Here is a 20,000-nt window from a genome sequence, read left to right as displayed (position 1 = left end):
AACTAAAAACAAGTCACAGCGAACACGGAGAGACGGCGACAGCATTGCAGCTCTCACATGAGGAGTCATCATGTGTGGAACTTCCTGTCGGAATTCTTCCTGGCGCTTGTGTCTGGTTGTCTGTCTGTCAGTTAATCTGTCTGCTTAGTGTGTGTGTGTGTGTGTGTGTGTGATTGTATGTCTGTGCAGTGCCTGTGTGTCTATGTGTCTTTAACCTTTAATTGGCCTAGAGTCCTTCTGTGTGACTCCTGCTTTACTGAAACATTTTGGTCGCCTGTCTGTCTTTTACCTCGTCGCATTTTCTTTCGGTCAGGTTGTCCCCCCGTCTGTCTCTAAATGATCTGATATCCACCGACGCGCTGTGTGCAAAGTGGATGCCTCCCACCGATCGGTGCAGGCCTTGAACACCGCAGGAGATAAATGAGGAATTGATTGGCTCAATCCCACGAGGTTTCGAAAAGCCATCTTATTAGCTCAGGGAACTCAACTGGCAGCTATGTACTGCCTTTATTGGAACGGTGTGTTCTATCAATGTGTCACCAGGAGTCAATTACCCCCCCCCCCCCCCCCCCCCCCAACACAATCTCACACACACACCCTCCCCACACCATTAAGTTAGCTTGCAAACGTCCATGAGTGAGCAGAAGAGCTCTTGTGTACAGAGAGAGAGAGAGACAAGAGGGTTAGGGAAGGAGAGAGAGAGAGAGAGAGAGAGAGAGAGGGGGGGGGGAGAGAGAGAGAGAGAGCGAGAGAGAGAGGGGAGAGAGAGAGAGAGCGAGAGAGAGAGAGAGAGAGAGAGAGAGAGAGAGAGAGAGAGAGAGACAGAGAGAGACAGAGACAGAGAGAGCGAGAGAGAGAGTGAGAGAGAGTGGGAGAGACAAGAGAGGCAAGAAGGTTAGAGAAGGAGGGAGAGAGAAAGAGAGAGAGAGAGAACAAGAAAGAACAGGAGAGAGAGGATAAGGGAAGGGGACGGAGAGATGAAGGTAACAGAGATAGAGGTTTGATAATGAAAGAGAGATAATCAGAGGAACATTTAACAATGAGCAAAATGGAGGGAGAGAAAGACGAGGATTACCAGAGGGATGAGAAAGACAAATGGAGAGAGAGATAGCTGGTATTCAAGAAAACATCCTTGAGAGTAAACAAGCAGAGGATTTGGACGGAGAGAGAAGGGATTTTGAAGAGTCTTCAATGTTTTCATCTAACGGCCACCCAAAGTGTCTCCCTCAAAAGCGAGATAGGGAAAGGGGAGTGATAGGAGATAAAAACGTAAAGATGGAGTTACATCCAGTTAAAAAGGACAAGGAGAAAATCTCGGATCAGGAGCAGTTGTGGAATGGGGACTGAGTGATAGATGTAACAGAGTGGCGACACTTCCATTGGACTCCGTTGTAAGTGCATTAAATAGCAACCTATTTTGAATTCTCAATCGTCTATATTGTATCAGAGGCCCTTTATGATGCATATACTGATATTTATTTGTATATGCACAGTGTAATTAGATATATTTGTATCTTTGTAGACGACCGATTGCCTGCTAGTTTGTTTGCTCGGCTTCGCTATCTGTGAAGGTATCTCCGGGGGTAAATTGATTTAATTGCTACCTCTTTTGAATTGTCAACTCTCTATATGTGAATAGAGTGAAGGTATCACTGCACCAGAAGTTAAGTAGTGAATCTCTGACAACTTTTATTTACTTAGTTATTGATGTAGGATTACTAGGATCAATAAGGTTGATTAACGACGGGTTTAATCTGCTGAACCTGACGGTGTTAGCTACGGTGTTGGAGTACTGTGAAGCTATAGCTAGTAGAAATAAGCTTGCATACCCTTGAAAAGGCTGTTGGATTACATATATGTACACACGCAAAAAATATAAGCCATAATCACAAGCTTTCAAATGTTATACACAGACAGTAGTGTCATTCTTCTTTTTCATTATGTAAGCTTCTGTCCACCCCTTCCCCAACTTGGCAGCAATTTGGCCATGTGTGGAGAAACTCATTGACCTACAGGCTATTCAAGGTCTTGTCTGATTATTTTCACTCTCCTGCAGGTGGTGGCTGCTGGTGCTGATGGTGTATGCGGCTGATGGAGTATGCGGCTGATGGTGGATGCTGATGGCGGTGGCTGCTGGTGGCTTGAGCTGGCTGGTGCCGGCAAACACTGCTGCTGCAGGGCGCTGCTGCTTGAGGCGATGGCTGCTTGAGCTGGCTGGTGGTGGCGAAGGATGGTGGTGTCGACTTCTGCTGCTAGTGGTGGCGGCTTGTGCTGGCGACGGCTGTTGGTGGTGGCGACTGCTGGTGGCTGGTGGTGGCAGCAGCGACAGATGCGATTGTTGTCCTTCCTTTCGACCTGATGCACTTTGCTATCCTTAACCTCAGCCTGATGTATGTGGAGTATTTTCTTTGTTTCTTTGCTTATAATATTCCTCCCTATTCCTTCACCTTGTTCTTGTTTTACAAGTTAGATATACACGCACACCTGTTTACACATTTGTTGTTCTTGTTCCACACATGACTAATTTTTAAAGCCCCTGGCTTTACTTGTTCTTGTTCACACTTACTGTATGTTTGCTTTGTTGTTCTTAGTCACACTTGTTCCCACTTGTTTTTGGTTCCACTAACCTCAGCCTGATATATGTGGAGAGGATTTTTTTTACTAAACACTCAGCATCTCAAACACTGGGTCCAGCTTTACATGGTGCATCCTCCTTTGCAGCGTGCAGATGTTAGGCAGTTGAATATGCATTTGCTGGAGGGTTTTATAACCAGTGTTCCATTTTATTTGTATTGCTTTTTTAATTGTCTCCTTTCCTCACCGTATTCCTCTCTTGTTAACACTTATATATATACAATATTCATCCCTGTTCCTTCACTTTGTTCTTGTTTTTCAAGTTGGATACACACACATACATTCTTGTTGTCTCACATGCGCGGAGCTTGGGGGTGGCTTTCGGGACTGAAGCCCCGAATCTCACGTCAAAAGCCCCGGATCTTTTTTAAGCTTTTGAAGTTATGACAACCCTGACATGTTCCCTCATGTTTCGACTGGTAGTGATTTTCACCTCTTGAAATTGATTTATTTTCATTTTGAAAGCAACAACACATGGAAGCAATGTTAAACGCCATCTCTCGTTCGGTTGTTTAGAACGGTTGCCAGGACAACGTGATGTTTTCTAACCATCCCCGTCTCTCAGCAGTCTTGTTAAAGTAGCCTCAGGGTGTGGAACAAACATTACCATGGACATTAGAAGTTATTTTTCTAAACCAACATCCAGTGATACCGTAGCAGCAGCAGCCCCTGCCAATGACCAATCAAATGTTTCAGCTCAGTGAGATTACCTTGATGTGCTGGTGCTAGTGCTAACTAGCCTGCCTCGGCTAGCTAGGCTGCTATGATAATTACTCTTTTCACACAAAACAGATTACCAGCGTTGTTTAAAATGTCAGAAATCCGTTTTTCTGATTGCGATTCTGTCTCAGACAATATTGTACAGTGTTGTGTGTTACCAAATGTTACCTTAAATTAAATGTTGAGGTCCACTGAATATCATGAAGAGGTAAAAAATATCCATGTCTGACATATCGGTTGTTTTAAACTCAAACTTTATTAACGATTTAGATAAGAAATGTACAGACATCGCGTTGCTTCATTCGCTGTTCGACCAGCAGCCAACATGTTAACGTTGTTACCGATGCATGGCTGGTGCTAGACTTTCATGTTTACTTTCAGCTTGCGTCCATATCCGCGTTCATTGAACTTTGACCCCTTTTTAAATGAGTTCTACCAGAGTGATAGATGCGGACAAACCTCTTAAACAATGTAGTACTTATTTGTGTGCATATGTATAATACTTCAGTGCATTATCATTATTATTTTAAATTAAAATAAAATAAAATTGATAATGATAATGCACTGATATTTCAGAGATTTAGGATTTGTCAATGTCCTGCAGGTCACCCTAAAATGGACTAGAATGCAGGAAATCGCATTTTAGAAATTCAAACTTTTCGGGGGGAGGACCCACAGACCCCCCTCTGGGCTAAGCCCCGGATATACACAAAGTCTGGCTCCGCCTCTGTTGTCTCACCCATTGTTTAATAAAAAAAATACTATTTCATTCATCCAAGCGTAATAATTTGTTATTCTTTAATATATTTGATACTTTGTGTATGGCTTAGTCTTAAAAGTAACATGGTTGTGTGGTCAGCTCCTGCCTCATCAGAAGAAGTTGCCTGGAAACTAAATGCTAAATGGACTGTTGCTACTCTGCTTTCTAAATCGCTCTCTGACCACGGGTAAGTGAATCGGAATTAGGCTACAAGCAAAATCAAGGAAATCCAATAGTCCAGTTGCGCAAAAATGAACATCTTGAATCGTCTTTGATTTCAGAACAGATGTAAGGTAAAGTTAAGGTTAAGCCACTAAAGTCAGTAACCTAGTGCTACCCATTCTAACACGAACGTGAAGCTTTCCCTTAAACTTAAAACGTATCTAAGTAGCTTTCAGTTTTCACCCTACCACTCCAAATGTAAAACTGACATTTACAAATATGCAACAATAGTCAGAAAAGTACTTGGGTATGTGTTTTTATAATTTATATTTACCATACAATATTGCAATCGCTGCTGTCAGTCCCATAGAAGAACACGGCAGCGCGGCGTGTTTTGGAACTATACAGGCTGACATGAACCACGTGACCACCCCGCCGGCGAGATCAGGGAGTGTCACAACTCTTCTCTCTCTATGGCTCTGGGACTGGGGAAACTGAACAGAGCACTGACACATGAGCAAAGAACAGTGGAAACAGGGAATGCACAATACAGAGGAGTGGTGAGGAATGTCCTTTGTAAAAAAAATATATATATATATACAAACAAGAGATTTTAGTTAGTGTCATGTTTCAGGAACAGAGGTGTTTATCTCTAATAAACCGAATGAAAGAACGCAAAGAGACATGTGGCTCAAAGAGATGGTTGTTTATCTGAGCTGGCCGGGTGCTTTCAGGCTTTGAGTGATCTGAGTTCCTGGAAGAATCGCTTTGGGATTTGTTCTTGCAAACTTTGACCATGTGTGAGAAGTGGTGTGTTTATTTTGTTTTTCATTTTATGTGTGTGCGTGTGCAAGTGCTTGTGCGTGCGTGTGTGTGTGTACATTTGATTTATTTGACATTGTTTGTGTGCGTGTGTGTGTGTATGTGTGTTCATGGGTCAGCATGTTTGTGCGTGTCTGTGTGTCTGTGCGTCTGTCTGCATGTGTTTGTGTGTGAATATGTGTGCATGTGTGTGTGTGTGTATATGTGTGTTGTGTGTGTCTGTATTTGTGTGACTCTCTGCGTGTGTGTGTGTGTGTGTGTGTGTGTGTGTGTGTGTGAGTATGTGTGCATGTGTGTCGTATGTGTCTGTAATTATTTGTGTCTGTGCGTCTCTGTGTTGGTCAACATGAGCTTTTGTCTCTGTGCGTGTGTTTGTGTCTCTTTCTGTGTGTGTGTGTGTGTGTGTGTGTGTGTGTGTGTGTGTGTGTGTGTGTGTGTGTGTGTGTGTGTGTGTGTGTGTGTGTGTGTTCTCCTGAAGAGACAGTTTAACCTTTCCTTAAGTCTCGTCTCAGAACTATTTCCGTCCGGCCGCCGGTCATCTTGGAAGTGAGTATGAAATGCTGCACATCAGCTACCCCACAGCCCACTTCACGCGCAATAAAGTACAAGAAAAAGGCCCTATCCTCCCCAACATCACTACCTCCTATCTCCCCCTAAGTACCCCTCTCCTCGCCGGCCCTTCCAGCAAACTTCCCTCCTTCCCTCATCCAATCACAGCAGGGCTCCAACAGACCAGACAACAACAGATCCTCAAGCAACTTTAAATACTGCAAAAATAAATAAAAACAATCAACATTGTTTCCCAACAAGCGAGTTAGAGGACGATGTTATTTAGTGAGGTTGGGGGAGATAATCCCACTCGAGCGAGGGAAGAGGGACATGGTAAATCGCTGTGCACAGTAATTGCTCCCATGGTCATTGTTATGGAAATATGGCTGAGGATTTATAGGTTTATATAGCTGTAATGTAATTAACGCTGAAGTTAATCTTTTAAGTGAAGGCTATTGTTAAAGACAAGAAAGAGAAAGATAAGGCTCTTCCAGGCCATCAGTCTTTCTGTTTCTGACGGGATGCTTAGTACTTTTAACCCTTTACTTACCTGAGACATTATTTTGAAACGAGATATTTTTTTATTGGGCATATTGTGAAAGTGTACCTGTGAATGGTCCAACCATTCGGTTAGCTTGAGATGTCAAAGCGAACGCACCTCGGTTCGATCCAGTTCTGAAAAGCATACGCCTCTATGGACGTAACAGGCATCCGCTCAGCTGCGCGCATTATGGGTTCTATTTCATCCTTACTGACCGCCAGAGGTGGTGCTTCAAGCACTGAATGATCCATCTCGCGCATGCGCAGGTCGAGTGTTAAATCCAACAAAGTCACCTGTGACCCCTGATGAGCACTGGACAGAGTATATCTTCCGGTGACATCAGAGGATCTGTTCCTTTTCATCTTCTTGCTTCGCAGGTGTCTATGTATCACCGCGCTCGCTAAAGCTAAGTGGCTATTATTATTTTGATCGTTCGTTGCTGGTGGCCTTGCTACGTCTTGTCGGAGCTGCGAGCCGCTCTCCTCCAAAGGCCGCAACGGACCCGCCGAGAGGTTTGACTTGCCATGGAACGCATCATCCTCGGCTGGAAAAGTTTGCTTTGTGGGTTATATTTTTGTGTTTCGGTGAAGGCAGTGTACCCGCTCCCTCTCCCGGCGTTTGTACTGCGCTTATCATTTAATTTCAGTCTACCCTCTTTTCGTTGTTATTGGTGACGGCAGTGTGTGCGCTCCCACTCCCGGCTGAGGTACGTTTTACTTTGGTGCCAACTTGGTTGTGCCCGCTTTGCGTACTAGCAACTACCCTTAACTGGTGAAGGCAGTGTTTTTGCTCCCACTCCCAGCATTAATAGTTATAGTTAGCTTTGTAGTTGGTAGCAGTGTTCCCGCTGAGGCTAACTGTCTAGGCTGTTATTCCTGTAACATTTGTCGGCGAAGGCTGTGCTTTCGCTCCCTCTCCCGGCATTTATACTGCATTTATTATCTCATTTCGTTCTGACCGCTTACCCTCAACTGGTGAAGGCAGTGCTCTCGCTCCCGCTCCCAGCAGAGGTGTGACTGTTGGTGAAGGTTGTGTTTTCTTCTGTGTAATTTTGTTGTCAACATGGTTGGCAACCACTCATGCTCGGCCTGTATGGCTTCCCTGCAGCGTGAGGATGGCCATGAATTGTGTCCCTCATCCCTTGGCCTCGGGCAACTAAAGGAGGGTCTTTCGGATGATCCCTGCATGAACTGCAGCTTTATGCCTCGGGCAGTGGGAGTTGCCAGACTGGCTGAGGTGGGACAACGGTTGGGCCTCGTTTCGTCACCCAAACGGTTGCCCCCAGCCCAGCGACGTAATGCAGCTCAGGATGGTCGCTCTAAACGTCGGGCTGCAGAGACCGCAGGCCCCACTTCCAGGAAGAAGCTTAGGGAATCCGGGCTTGCCTCCAAGGTGGGCCAATTAACAGCGGAGCTCGAAAACAGGAAGTCCCTCTTCCTGGCCTTTCAGGCTGGGACTGGTGCAGGGGAGCCAGGGGCTCTTGTCCCTCCGGCAGCCGCCTTGGAGCCGGAGGAAGATATGCTTTCTGTGGCAGCGTCAGCTGCCGAGTTTGCTGGATGAGGTCCCACCGGATGTAGCCTCCCGTGCCTCCACAGCGTGCTCCCGTCCTTCGACCCGCAGCTCTACTGGTGCTTCTGAGGACAACTCGATGGGAGCCATCATTCGTATGGCCCTGGCCCCTCTGCAGCTAGAAGTGCCGCAAGCACACCCGGCTCCGGCCAGTGCTCTCTTCAGGCGTGGCCCACCCCCCACCAGCCATGCCTCCATGGGAGGAGTATCTGAGGGAGTTGCATGCATGCTGGAGGGATTCTAGAGCCCTCTCTCATGCAATATCCGACGGTCGGACCCTGGCAGCCATGCAGGATGCACCCAAGTTTGGCTTGGACCGCATGCCAGCAGTTGAGCAGACTCTAGCTGCTCTGATTGTCTCGCCTGATGAGGCTTTAAGACCGGATGCGAGGTGTACTCGTCCCCAGTGTCGGGTTACGGATGACCTGCTCTCCAAAGCCTATGACGCAGCGGCACGCATGGGACGCATAGGTTATTCTATGTCCCACCTGACACTCGCTCTGTCAGCAACCCTGCAGGGGGTTGCAGTGGATGCTCCGGCCCATGATTTCAGCGACGCTTCTCTGCAGGCATTTGCGCTGATGTCCAGAGAGTTGGGGCGGATGATGTCCACTCTCGTCCAGGCTCGCCGCCAAGTTTGGTTGGCACGGTCTCCTCTCACTGAGGCGTGCAGGAGAACCCTCCACAGTGTTCCAGTGGAACCTGGAAAAGCTGTTTGGATCTGCAGTTCTAGAGGCGCTTGAGCGAACAGTCCAAGCCAGAAAGAATCGCCAGCAGCTATCCGTGCTTCAAAGGAGTGTGCCTCCTCCTAGCAGGCCTAGAAGTTGTTCAGCTGCCCCACAGCGCAGCTCTCACCCACAGGCTCACCCTCGTGGCTACCTCAGGTCTCAGCGCCCACATCCACAGCCTGCTCAGCAGCAGACACAGGCCTTTCCGGGCCCCTGAGCGACAGCGCCTGGTCCCCCAGCCTTTAGAGGCTGGGGGACCAGGCGCTGAGGGTCAGGGGCCGGTAGTCTAATTTTTTTCCCAGCAGTAGCTCAGCTATTGGGCTGCTTCCACCAGGGACCTGTGGGTGCTTTTCACCTTGACCCACGGGTAAAAACTTCAGTTCCGACGCCGGCCCCCAGCCTGTGGCCAGGTTAAGATGACCATCATACACGGCCCGGCAAAAGCCCAAGCCCAGGAGTTGTCCGCCATCCTGGACAAGGGTGCCATCGAGCCAGGGGGGCTCTACTCGACTTACTTTCTGGTAACAAAGAAAGATGGCGGACTCCATCCTATCCAGGTTCAAGCACTGCTAAGCACTGCAGAGGTTCTGCGTACTGTTGCCAGAGGGGAGTGGTTTACATCAGTAGACCTGAAGGATGCCTACTTTCACGTTCCCATAGCACCACACCACAGACAGTTTCTGTGGTTTGCTTTCCAAGGGCGTCGTTTTCAGTTCAGGGTGCTCCCATTTGGCCTATCCCTTTCCCTCTCCCTTTACGTATGTAACTACGGTTCTATGAATCCTGGATGACCGCCAGAGCGCTCTGTCACTCAGAATCCTTGTGTACTCGCGAGAAGATTCTGCAGGAACAGATCCTCTGATGTCACCAGAAGATATAGGTTGTCGGGAGCTCATCAGGGGTCACAGGGGACTTTGTTGGTATTAACACTCGACCTGCGCATGCGCGAGATGGATCATTCAGTGTTTGAAGCACCGCTTCTGGCGGTCATCCAGGATTCATAGAACCGTAGTTGCATAAGTAACTATCGAATTATTGTTTGATTATCCAAGATTAGCATCACATTGTCGCTACGTCGGGTGAAAATGAGTCGTGGCTCGACATGGAGCAAAGAGGAGACGGAATGTCTATTGGATATTAGCATAGACACCCACATAAAACTTATGCTGGTAAACAAACACAAGAACACAGATGCATTTAACACATTCAGCACCAGGATGAGGGAGAAGTAGTTCCGCAGCGGTCCGCAACAGTATGAAACAAATCAATATCAGCACTAGTGCAGCCCGCTGGATATCCATGATTATTTACTTTCACTGGCGCTTCCCCCCCTTTTTCTTCCTTACTGCTTTACCTCGCCCCAGACCTTTTTATCCAATGATTTAACAATCTTCGCACACATTTGCGTTGTTGAAAATTACAATGTAGAAAGGAACCGCACCAAACCAAAAAATAAACATTGTGCTTTAGTTCTGACCAAAGAGAGCGAACTAAAGGACTATCCTGGTGTTAAAACACCCTTATAGGGTCTCTCTCGCTCTCTCTCTCTCTCTCTCTCTCTCTCTCTAGACGTAGTAGCAAATTCGGTACAGAAACAGAATATTACATGTTTTTCTATTTTACTTTTAATTGTTGAGTAAATAAAGAATTTTTTTTTTTTTCTGTTGGTATCTGTTGCATAAACATACCCTTATACTCTTTGTTCCTCTACAGCAAATTGTCACACACACACACACGCCATCTGTTCCACTTTGCGTCGCTGAAATCGGAGCTGCTAGACGAGAAGGAAGAAGCTCGCAAGAGATGGTAACCATGAGGATTCGGACAGAATATATGAAGAAATTTAAAGATCCCAAATGGGAATCCTACTCCAAGTGTTGAGGAGTTGTTCAGGTACCGGATGGCCCGGAGGCTTCTAGGGCACAGCCACCACCCTTGGTTCTGGAGCGGATCCGACACCGACTCCGACGTTAGCGAAAGCCCTACGCAGTCGAACAAAAATCCCACAGAAACTGTGACCGCAGGAGACCGACAAGATGCTGTAGAACATGAACAATGTAGGGGAGACGGTGGAGTCCAGCAGGGGAGGCACAGGGCAACTCTTCCTGGTAGCACAGAAACGGTACCAAAGATTCAACTTACAGAAGAGGTTGAGGATGCGTCTCCTACGACCTCTGCTGCCAACAGAGGGCAACATGAGGGTGTGGCCGAGTTCAGACCCCAAGTGGAGGTGGAGGAGGAGGGCGAGGAGCAGAGGGCCAACAGTAGATGTAGTTATCAACCATCAACTCTTGCAAAGCAGCCTGACCAAGAGCGGGGGAAGACCGCCTAAAAGTCTACTAAACCAGCTCAGTGTGTTAAGAGGGTGAGGTCTGCGCCGAAGCACAGGCCTCGGGACGAGGGCATGGAGGGCCGGCGTTCCTTTGCCCTGTACGGGAAAGGGGGAGTGGGCTGCAGACATGGCTGCCAAGAGGACTCATAATGTGGGCCCTGCAGCCTCCACTGGGGAGATCCATGAGGATCACTGGTCTTGGCACTACGAGCAAAGACCAGGCGGGATGAAGAGCATCTTCTCCAGGCCCAGCGAGTCGAGCAACGAAGAGCTAAATCTGCTGACCTGGACAAGAACAGAACCGGGCCAGAACCGCCGGAGTTCAACCCCTGGCTGACGGAGTACATGAGATGCTTCTCCGCCCGTGCACGGCAGAACAAATGGATGGACCAACAGTGTGGTCCCCAAAGACTAAAACACACACACACACACACACACACAAGCACACACACACACACACACACACATGCACACGCACACGTATACCAGCATCCTTTGTAGATTTACAGGTTGTGTCTATATTAGAAAAATCAAAATTGTCATCAAGTTGCGGTTTTAATTTTCTTAGCTTTTGCACAGTGGGTTTGTCAGACTGCACATCATGTAGGTATTTTTCAGTCTGTTTCGTTAGTAGAGTAATTAGATAAGAAAAAAAGTTTTTCATTTGGGATATCGTGGTTGTGGATGATGGTTTTCTATTTCTGTATATTACAACACACATAATGTATTTTAATCAATAGTTAAGACCAAAAATGGTTTTCCTCCTGTTATTGTACACAATGAAATGTATTTGGTTTGAGATTGTTTTTTGTGACCTGAATAATAGTGTTTGTATAGTTTATATAATATGTTACACAATTCTTTTCAACCAAGTAATTTGATATGAAAAGAGGCATTCCATGAGCGCTGATATAGGGAAAAAAAAACACTTGTCACAAGCCAACCGTGTCGGTTGTGGCAAAGAGGGGAGACGCACACAATTGACTGAGTTTAACAAAAAAGGTTTATTATAACCAAGTAAATATAACAACATAACATATGGCGTGTGTATTCAATCTAGTCAGTGATGTAAGTGTGTGTGTACGTAAAAGTGTATGGGTGTAGTGTTGTAAGGTGTGAACATATCTAGGATACGACTAAACCAAAAGACCAAAGGAACCAACAATAAGCGGTGCCTCCCAAATGAGAACCCCCCCCCACTGGGCTCACAGGTCTACTTAAATAAGCCCAGCTCAGGTGTTGTCAATGAGCTCGTTAGGCTCCCCTCGTTAGGGTCGTGACACCTCCCCCCATAAGACGGAGGTCCCCTGAGAACTCCGTTCCCACAAAAAAAACAAAGAACAAACCCTAATCCAAAACCGGAGCCCGCGACAAAGCATTATCACCAAATTATCATGGCCTTTAATGTGCCGGATGTGGAGATCATACGCCTGAAGGAACAGTGACCACCTAATCAGCCTCTGATTATGGCACCGCAGAGTATGCAAAAAAGTTAGTGGGTTGTGGTCCGTATATACCACCACTGGTGCCACCCCAGACCCCACTTAAACTACAAAATGTTGTAGCCCCTAGATTAACGCAAGTGCCTCCTTCTCTATCACTGAGTAATTCAGTTGATGCCTGTCAAATTTCTTCGAAAAATAACTAACAGGTCTGTCCATACCGTGCTCATCTACCTGCATCAGCACGGCCCCTGCCCCGACATGACTCGCATTCACCTGCAGCACAAATTGACGGTCGAAACATGGCGCGGCCAACACTGGCGCAGAACACAAAAGAGTCTTGACGCTAGTAAATGCTTCCCGACACCCCTGTGACCACACAAACTGAGCCCTGGCCTTCAGCAAATCGGTAAGGGGTGCCACCACAGTCAAAAAGTTCTTACAAAAACAGCGGTAGTAACCCACCATCCCAAGAAACCTCATGAGCTCCTTCTTAGTAACCGGAAGTGGAAACTGCTCAATCACCAGCACCTTAGCCCGCACAGGAGCCACCTGTCCCTGTCCGACCACCCGACCCAGGTAAGTCACCGTTGCACAAGCAAATTTACACTTTGCCAAGTTCACAGTGAGCTTAGCCTCTGCCAACCAATCCAACAGCACCCTAACCCGCTGCATATGAAAACCAGGAATCGCTATACACCACCAAATCATCCAAATAAACCGCACAGCCGGCCAGCCCAGCCACCACATGATTCATCAGACGTTGGAATGTAGCTGGTGCATTCTTCAACCCAAACGGCATCATTTTGTAGGAGTACAGCCCAGATGGAGTGATAAAAGCTGCCACTTCCTGTGCTCTTTTAGTCAAGGGCACCTGCCAATAACCCTTCTGCAAATCAAATTTGCTAACATACTTGGCGGCACCAACCTGGTCCACGCAATCTTCCATACGAGGCAACGGAAACGAATCAGACTTTGTAACCTTGTTGACTCTACGAAAGTCTGAGCAAAACCTTTGGGTCTTGTCACTCTTAGGCACCAATAAACATGGGGACGCCCAGCTTGATGAGGAAAACCCTGCAATATGATTGTCCACCATGTACTTAATCTCACTATCGAAGAATTTATGCTTCTCCAGGGAAACTCTATAAAAATGCTGACGGATAGGCTGCGCCTCACCCAAATCAATATCATGCTCAATACAATCAGTGCGGGAGGGCACGTCACCAAACAAACCTGGATAGCTCAAGATAAGTACTCCCCAGCCTGGGCATCTGGCAAATGGCCAAGCAAACCTTTCAGATTCACCAGTGTCTCTGAATTTTTTAACCGACCCGACAGCAACCCTTCTTCAGGCTCCAAAACAGCCCCGTCCAAACACTCATTCAGAACCCCCCCCCAACATATCAGACGCCAAGGCAGGACTCTCCACGAGTGACACCTGCTGGTCATCAGTAGGCGAACTAGGGGAGTGATCATAGTAGGGTTTCAGTAAATTCACATGAAACAACTTCACCGGCTTCCTACGACCCGGAGTCGAAATCAAGTAATTCTGTTCCGAAACACGTTAAACCACATTATAGGGACCCGAGAACTTGGCCTGGAAGGGTGAACTCACCACCGGACAAAGAGCCAAAACCCGATCCCCAGGACTAAATTCCCGCAACTCCTTCCGGCGATCATACCTCTTTTTCATCTTAGACTGGGAGACAGCTAACATCTGCTTCGCCAACTCCCCCGCTTCATAGAGCCGATGTCTGAAACCATTCACATAGTCTATCAAATTTCTCCGCGGATCTGAGTCCCTCCACCCATCCTTATACACAGACATTGGACCCCGCACCGAGTGGCCAAACACCAAATCAGCTAAACTCCGTACTTTCTTGCACTACCTCACGTGTAGCTAAAAGTAACCAAGGTAGCACTTCTTCCCAGTCCCGATTGAACTCAGTACAATAGGCACGCAACAGAGACTTAAGTGTCTGATGGAATCGCTCCAATGCCCCTTGACTCTGAGCGTGATAAGCTGACGATTGGTTATGTCGGACCCCCGTGTGTGGGGGTGGTTCTCGTTTGGGAGGCACCACTTATTGTTTGTTCCTTTGGTCTACCGCCACGGTCGGCTTGTCACAAGCCGACCGTGGCGGTTGTGGCAAAGAGGGGAGACGCACACCATTGACCGAGTTTAACAAAAAGGTTTATTGTAATCAAGTGAATATAACATAACCTAACATAAGGTATGGCGTGTGTATTCAATCTAGTCAGTGATGTAAGTGTGTGTGTACGTAAAAGTGTATGGTGTAGTGTTGTCAGGTGTAAACATACCTAGGATACGACTAAACCAAAGGAACCAACAATAAGTGGTGCCTCCCAAACGAGAACCACACCGACACTGGGCTCACAGGTCTACTTAAATAAGCTCAGGTGTCAATGAGCTCGTTAGGCTACCCTCGTTAGGGTCGTGACAGTACACTTTCAGGGAGACTTTGGCCTAACACATTCGGCCAGGTGGAACAGAAGAACACACAAGAATAGGTCTGTTTAGTAAGAAGGATTTGATGCCGCATTCCTACACTTACTTGGAAGTAATCCAAGTATTCAGAATACAATACTCAGATTGAGTAATGTAACGTAACACGTTACAAACTACTATTTTTGGGCATGTATTCTGTATTCAGCAACTGGGTACATTTTAAAGTATCCTTCCCAACACTGCATATGGGACACCGGTTGCTGTTTGGACTGCTGGGGGTTGAACGGTGTTCTGATTTCAGACTTCACCGTGGTAGCATTTCAGTACAACAAACAATGTGGTTTGAGGTTTAGGATTTGGTTCAAGAGTTTGATGGGTTTTAGGGTTTGGTTTAAGGGTGAGGTGGAGGATGGTTAAATGGTTTGGTTTTAGAGTTGAGTTTAAGCTATAGGGTTTGGTTTTAGGCTTATGTTTGGTAATAGGGTTTGATTTTGATTCAGTCCTAGGACGGCCCCTTACAATTCAGGGGAAGGTAAAGTTCAGACAGTGTTGTGAGTGAGGGTGCCATGGGTGATGCCAGGGAAAAACTAGGAGGCATGCCGAGACTTTCTGAATTTGCATGGTGTTTCTTAAAGTCTATTGCAAAGTGCACTCACTACTTCAAATGAAATGCTGTGAATCTTTCACTTAAAATGTATTGCTTACATTTCACCCTCTGGTTCAGCTGCTTTCACTTTCAGCGACATACACCTACATACACACACAATGTGTTTATACCACTAGAAAATAAGCTAAACTGGCAAATAATAACAAATAAACTGTAACAAATGTGAATGTTGTCCTGAGTATTATGTGATTTTAAAATTAGCTTGATTTATATTTTAGGCCTTTATTAAATGTGCAAAACATAGCAGAACGGCACATTTCTGTTATTCTTCAGACATGAAAGGAATTTGTAAAATGTATGAAAATAATGTTGTACGATACATCCATCCCTGCTGCAATACATTACATTTCTAGGCTTTCACCGTGTCATCTGAAAATGGGGCCCAACACAACACTCGATGTTCCTGTCAATATCATTATCTTGGTGCTCATTGTCAAAGTAAACTTCTACCTCCTCCACTTCACGACGAGCCCCACATCACAGTATGGCAACCATCAGTTCTGTTTTTAACCTTTGACACTTTTACGGTTGCCAGTTTTCAACTTGATGCACAGTGAAATGTATATACAACTCAAATAACTGCTTGCAAATGCCAGGTACCTCCATCCAAAAGATAAAAGCTATGAATAGAGGAATACACTGGCACTGAAGCATACAGAGGAACCCCGGCAAAGATCCCCCTTGATGCTGTTTGTTGTGCTGCTTTTTTCAGCGTCCCTTAAAATCTCCTCAATCTATGTCACGTGATCACTCTCCTCACGTACCTGCTTGATGGCGCGGAACAGCTGGCCGTAGCAGTACACGATGACCATGAAGGGAAGCACCAGGCAGGCCACAAACAGGCACACGATGTAGGAGATGCTGTTGGTGGTCTTGGCCGTCCAGTCCACCGAGCAGGTGGTCCCGGGCCCCTCGGGGCCATACCGGCTCCAACCGAAGAGCGGGGGGAGGGTCCAGAGCAGGGAGTAGGCCCAGGACAGGCTGATGCCCAGGGACACCTTGCGGTAGTTGGAGGCGTCGGCCTCAGTGGGGCCCATCATGGTGCTGTAGCGCTCGTAGGAGAGCACGGCCAGAGAGATCAGAGACACAATACCTGAGGAGAGAGAAGGAGCAGGGGGTGGAGAGGTGAGATCACAGACACGATGCCGGAGGAGAGGGAGGTAAGGTCAAAGACACGATGCCTGAGAAGCACATTTCTTATGTGGTTGTCATTGAAATTACATTGTGTTAATTTCTCCCTCACGTCTTTCCATTTCACTTTCTCTCTCTGTCTCTCTATGTCTCCTTTCCTCTCTCTCTTTCTCTCTCTCAGATGGGGAGATGTAAAAAATACCTAATTCATTATATATTATAAAACCATACCCCAGTATCCCTATCCCACGTACAGCCGGAATGAGTTTTGTGGTTTACAGCTTCCACATCTTATTTTCTCAATAACTGCAGATCGGAAAAAGGAAATCAAAATAAGTGATCTGGTAGGTGGTTTGTAATGAGCCTCACCAAACAGCGTTATGAGTTACAGATCCACTCAACGTGGATGACAGGTGCCTCTGAAATGCAATAAGAAATGAAATGGCGGAAGCTTCTGAGGAGTTTCAAAGAGGTGCTGCCAGTTCATTTTGTGTCCATTTAAAAATGTACAAGCGCACACACATCTCACCATCTGCCGCACTCAAACGTCAACCTAGCCATTAAGGAGCAGGTATTTACATTAACACTTACATTTAGGAGACGCTTTTATCCAAAGCGACTTAGAACACGAAAATTTGTCATAAAAAGGTGAAACAACATATCCCTGTCGGTACAGTAAGGATGTTCATAGAACCAAGTGCAAAGCACTAACCATCCCTGTTAACCCATTCCCCGTACACAACAAAGATAGCTAGGTTAAGATGCTACCCAGGTACTATAACTAAGTGCGACATAGAATAACTGTGTACATTAAGTGCCAGGACGAACAACATCAAATAAGTAGGAGGGGTATCTTAACCACAACACTCGCCTGCCCTAACCCTATCCCACAGCCTACTACGTCCAACTGCTGCATACCCAAATCAAACCTGGCTTCATATTAAAAACCAGGGGTTGTCATCTGGTTGTAAACGCCCAACTTGTTTTTGTCTCAAGAAAAGAGGCACCTACCGACGCACCATCGATGTCCGCCCACAGCATGGGAGAATCAGATGGCATTTTTACACTGCCAAGCTGGTACGGTCACGGCTTGGCACACCCTGCAATTTCACTTTCTTGCCTGTGTAAAACCGCGGGGGTATATTCCCCCTTTGTCAAGGAGCTGGCTTTCTTGGTTCATTGGAGCAGGAGGGACCACGCACGAAGATTAGACCTCTTTAGAATAATTTGCATACTCAGAATGTTTTATTATTTTTTATTCAAGCCACTCGAATGCAAGAATGAGTAGACTAAATATGAGTGTAGGCTACAAATGCCATTAACTATTTATAAGTACAAAAACGCCAACATATTCTTTAATTAGCTGACTTTTTAGTGGCAGCACTAATAACCAACGAGAACCAGAACATGCTACGAGAACCAACGACACCGCTCAGTCGTATGCCTCGTTTCCACTGGGCGGCGCGGTACTGTTCGTTGAGGTACAGTGCGGCCCTGTTCATTTATATTGTCGTTTCAACCGAGCGTTGAGGTTCAGTGCGGCTCGGTTCGCTTATATTGGCGTTTCTACCCCGTAAAGTTAGGGAAGGTCCCTAAATAAACGTGCTGAGCCTACCTATTTTTCGACACTCCTCCGTTGGGTTACCAAGCTGTCTGAAAGGGTGCGAAAACGTGGCGCTACACACGCCGTTATTCTGAATTCACTTTAAAAATATCCCGTTTGGTATGACCAGGTCACTGATATCTTTGCAACACAAACAGAGAGGAGGATTGACTTGATCTATAAATTAAGTCCCTCAATCTTAATTGGCTAAACACCAAGACCAACATACTGAAATACCAACACTCTGAAACAACCATTAACATCCACATTTGCCTCAAACAATGTTAGGCTTACAGCCCATGTAAATAGTTGTGAAAAAATATTCTTGTTGTTCTTTTAATTGTTTATTACTGTGACCGTTCTGTTTGATATTGTGGAGAGGATGTTAGTGAATGATTCTGAGCATGATGCATTTAAATGGCATCACTTTTGGTCTTGTGTCTTCATTTTTAGCATTTTTAGCAATTGTAGCTGAAAATAAAGATTACAAGCCAAATTACAACCAATAGCTTCAGTCATTGAGGGCAAAAATAGGCCCAATGATAGGGCCACATTTTTTTATTTATATGAACAATTCAAGAGTATGCCTGATTTGACTAATTGGCTTTGCATCCTTTCCTTCTGCCCTTGTAGTCCAAGACATGCTGCCCACCAGCTTTCAAAGTACAATGGTGCCAATGCTGGATTTGTATACATTTTATCAACATAATTATCCCTATTCACATTATTTTCTAGTTCACCAAAACACCCTGAAACAACTTGAGGCTCACATACTTATGCCACCGTACGCCACTAACAGTGCAAGCAGGCCAATGGCAACCAAGCGCGCAGTCCATCCTCCCACGCTTTATAAACCACCAGCCGCCACAGGTTGCTACCAAAGGCTTTTACAACCTCAGGCTCTGCTCTTTCATACCGAGCAGAGGTGAACCAATTCTCACTTATGGATGTCTTTTTTACGTGAGAAACAAACAACATTTTTTTCTGGCTTTCTCTTGATGTTGTAAGTATTGCAATTACAAACACATGTCATCATCATTGTAAAAGATGTAAAAGCAAGCATGGTGTCGTGACTTCAAGTTTTGTAAACAATGTTTCTATCCAGGGAAGTAAGAGATCATTTGCAACATCCTGCTTCGTTGCAATACCTTCATTTGCAATGGGGACGTTATGTTGTGTGTGTGTGTGTGTGTGTGTGTGTGTGTGTGTGTGTGTGTGTGTGTGTGTGTGTGTGTGTGTGTGTGTGTGTGTGTGTGTGTGTGTGTGTGTGTGTGCGTAGGGGGAGGAGGGGGGGGTATTTGTGGAGTCTGGAGGTCAATTATTTCTCTGCAGTGCTTACAGTACTTGTAAATCGTGAAAGGAGTTTCATTTCCCACAAGGCCGTTAATTTCCAACCTTACAGTCATACACAAAGAAAGAGAAAAAACATGAGGGACCGAAGCAGAGAGATAGAGAGAAAGGGAGAAAAACAGAAAAAGACATGTATGGTCAAATATGCCTTTGGGCTGAAGCTTTTATCCAAGTGAAAACACTGGAGCTTGCACTGTTGGCATGTGTGGCCCCAGTGGGAATCAAAGCCCTAACCCCTCGAACACCCATAAGCAGCATATTGTTTTATTAGTCTTCACCCGCACAACCAGTGAGGTGTTTTCATGGCAATACCTTGTCCCTGTACTAATCCCACTGTATCCCGGTGTAGCTCAATATATTACAATATATTGCTATATATATATATATATATATATGTGTGTGTTTTTACATCTAAAGCTTTCAATACAAGTGAAAACGCTATTTAGAGGATGCAGGGATCCCATGTTCATAATGGAAGACTGCACAGATGTAACACTAGGGGATCACATTCATTCTC

The 20,000-nt window shown here is 46.0% G+C and overlaps 1 protein-coding gene and 1 pseudogene across 2 annotated transcripts in view; one reads left to right on the top strand and one right to left on the bottom strand.

The window, feature by feature from the left end:
- LOC307086207 (vertebrate ancient opsin-like) overlaps positions 1 to 20,000 on the bottom strand; it is a gene marked incomplete at both ends in the record, with an annotated part of 80,700 nt that overhangs the window by 56,437 nt on the left and 4,263 nt on the right. Inside the window, one exon of the mRNA XM_079751345.1 lies at positions 16,164 to 16,492. Coding sequence (XP_079607471.1) covers positions 16,164 to 16,492 — 329 coding nt within the window. The remainder of the gene's footprint in view (positions 1 to 16,163; positions 16,493 to 20,000) is intronic.
- On the top strand, positions 10,289 to 11,957 carry LOC307085645 (centriole, cilia and spindle-associated protein-like; annotated as a pseudogene). Its single transcript has 2 exons — positions 10,289 to 11,217; positions 11,947 to 11,957. The product of its transcript is annotated as a centriole, cilia and spindle-associated protein-like (transcript).

This window comes from Pollachius pollachius (assembly GCF_949987615.1).
Source record: "Pollachius pollachius genome assembly, chromosome: 14".
NCBI lineage: Eukaryota > Metazoa > Chordata > Actinopteri > Gadiformes > Gadidae > Pollachius > Pollachius pollachius.
The sequence above is the reverse complement of the archived record's forward strand: the minus strand, read 5'-3'. Positions and strand labels throughout refer to the sequence as shown.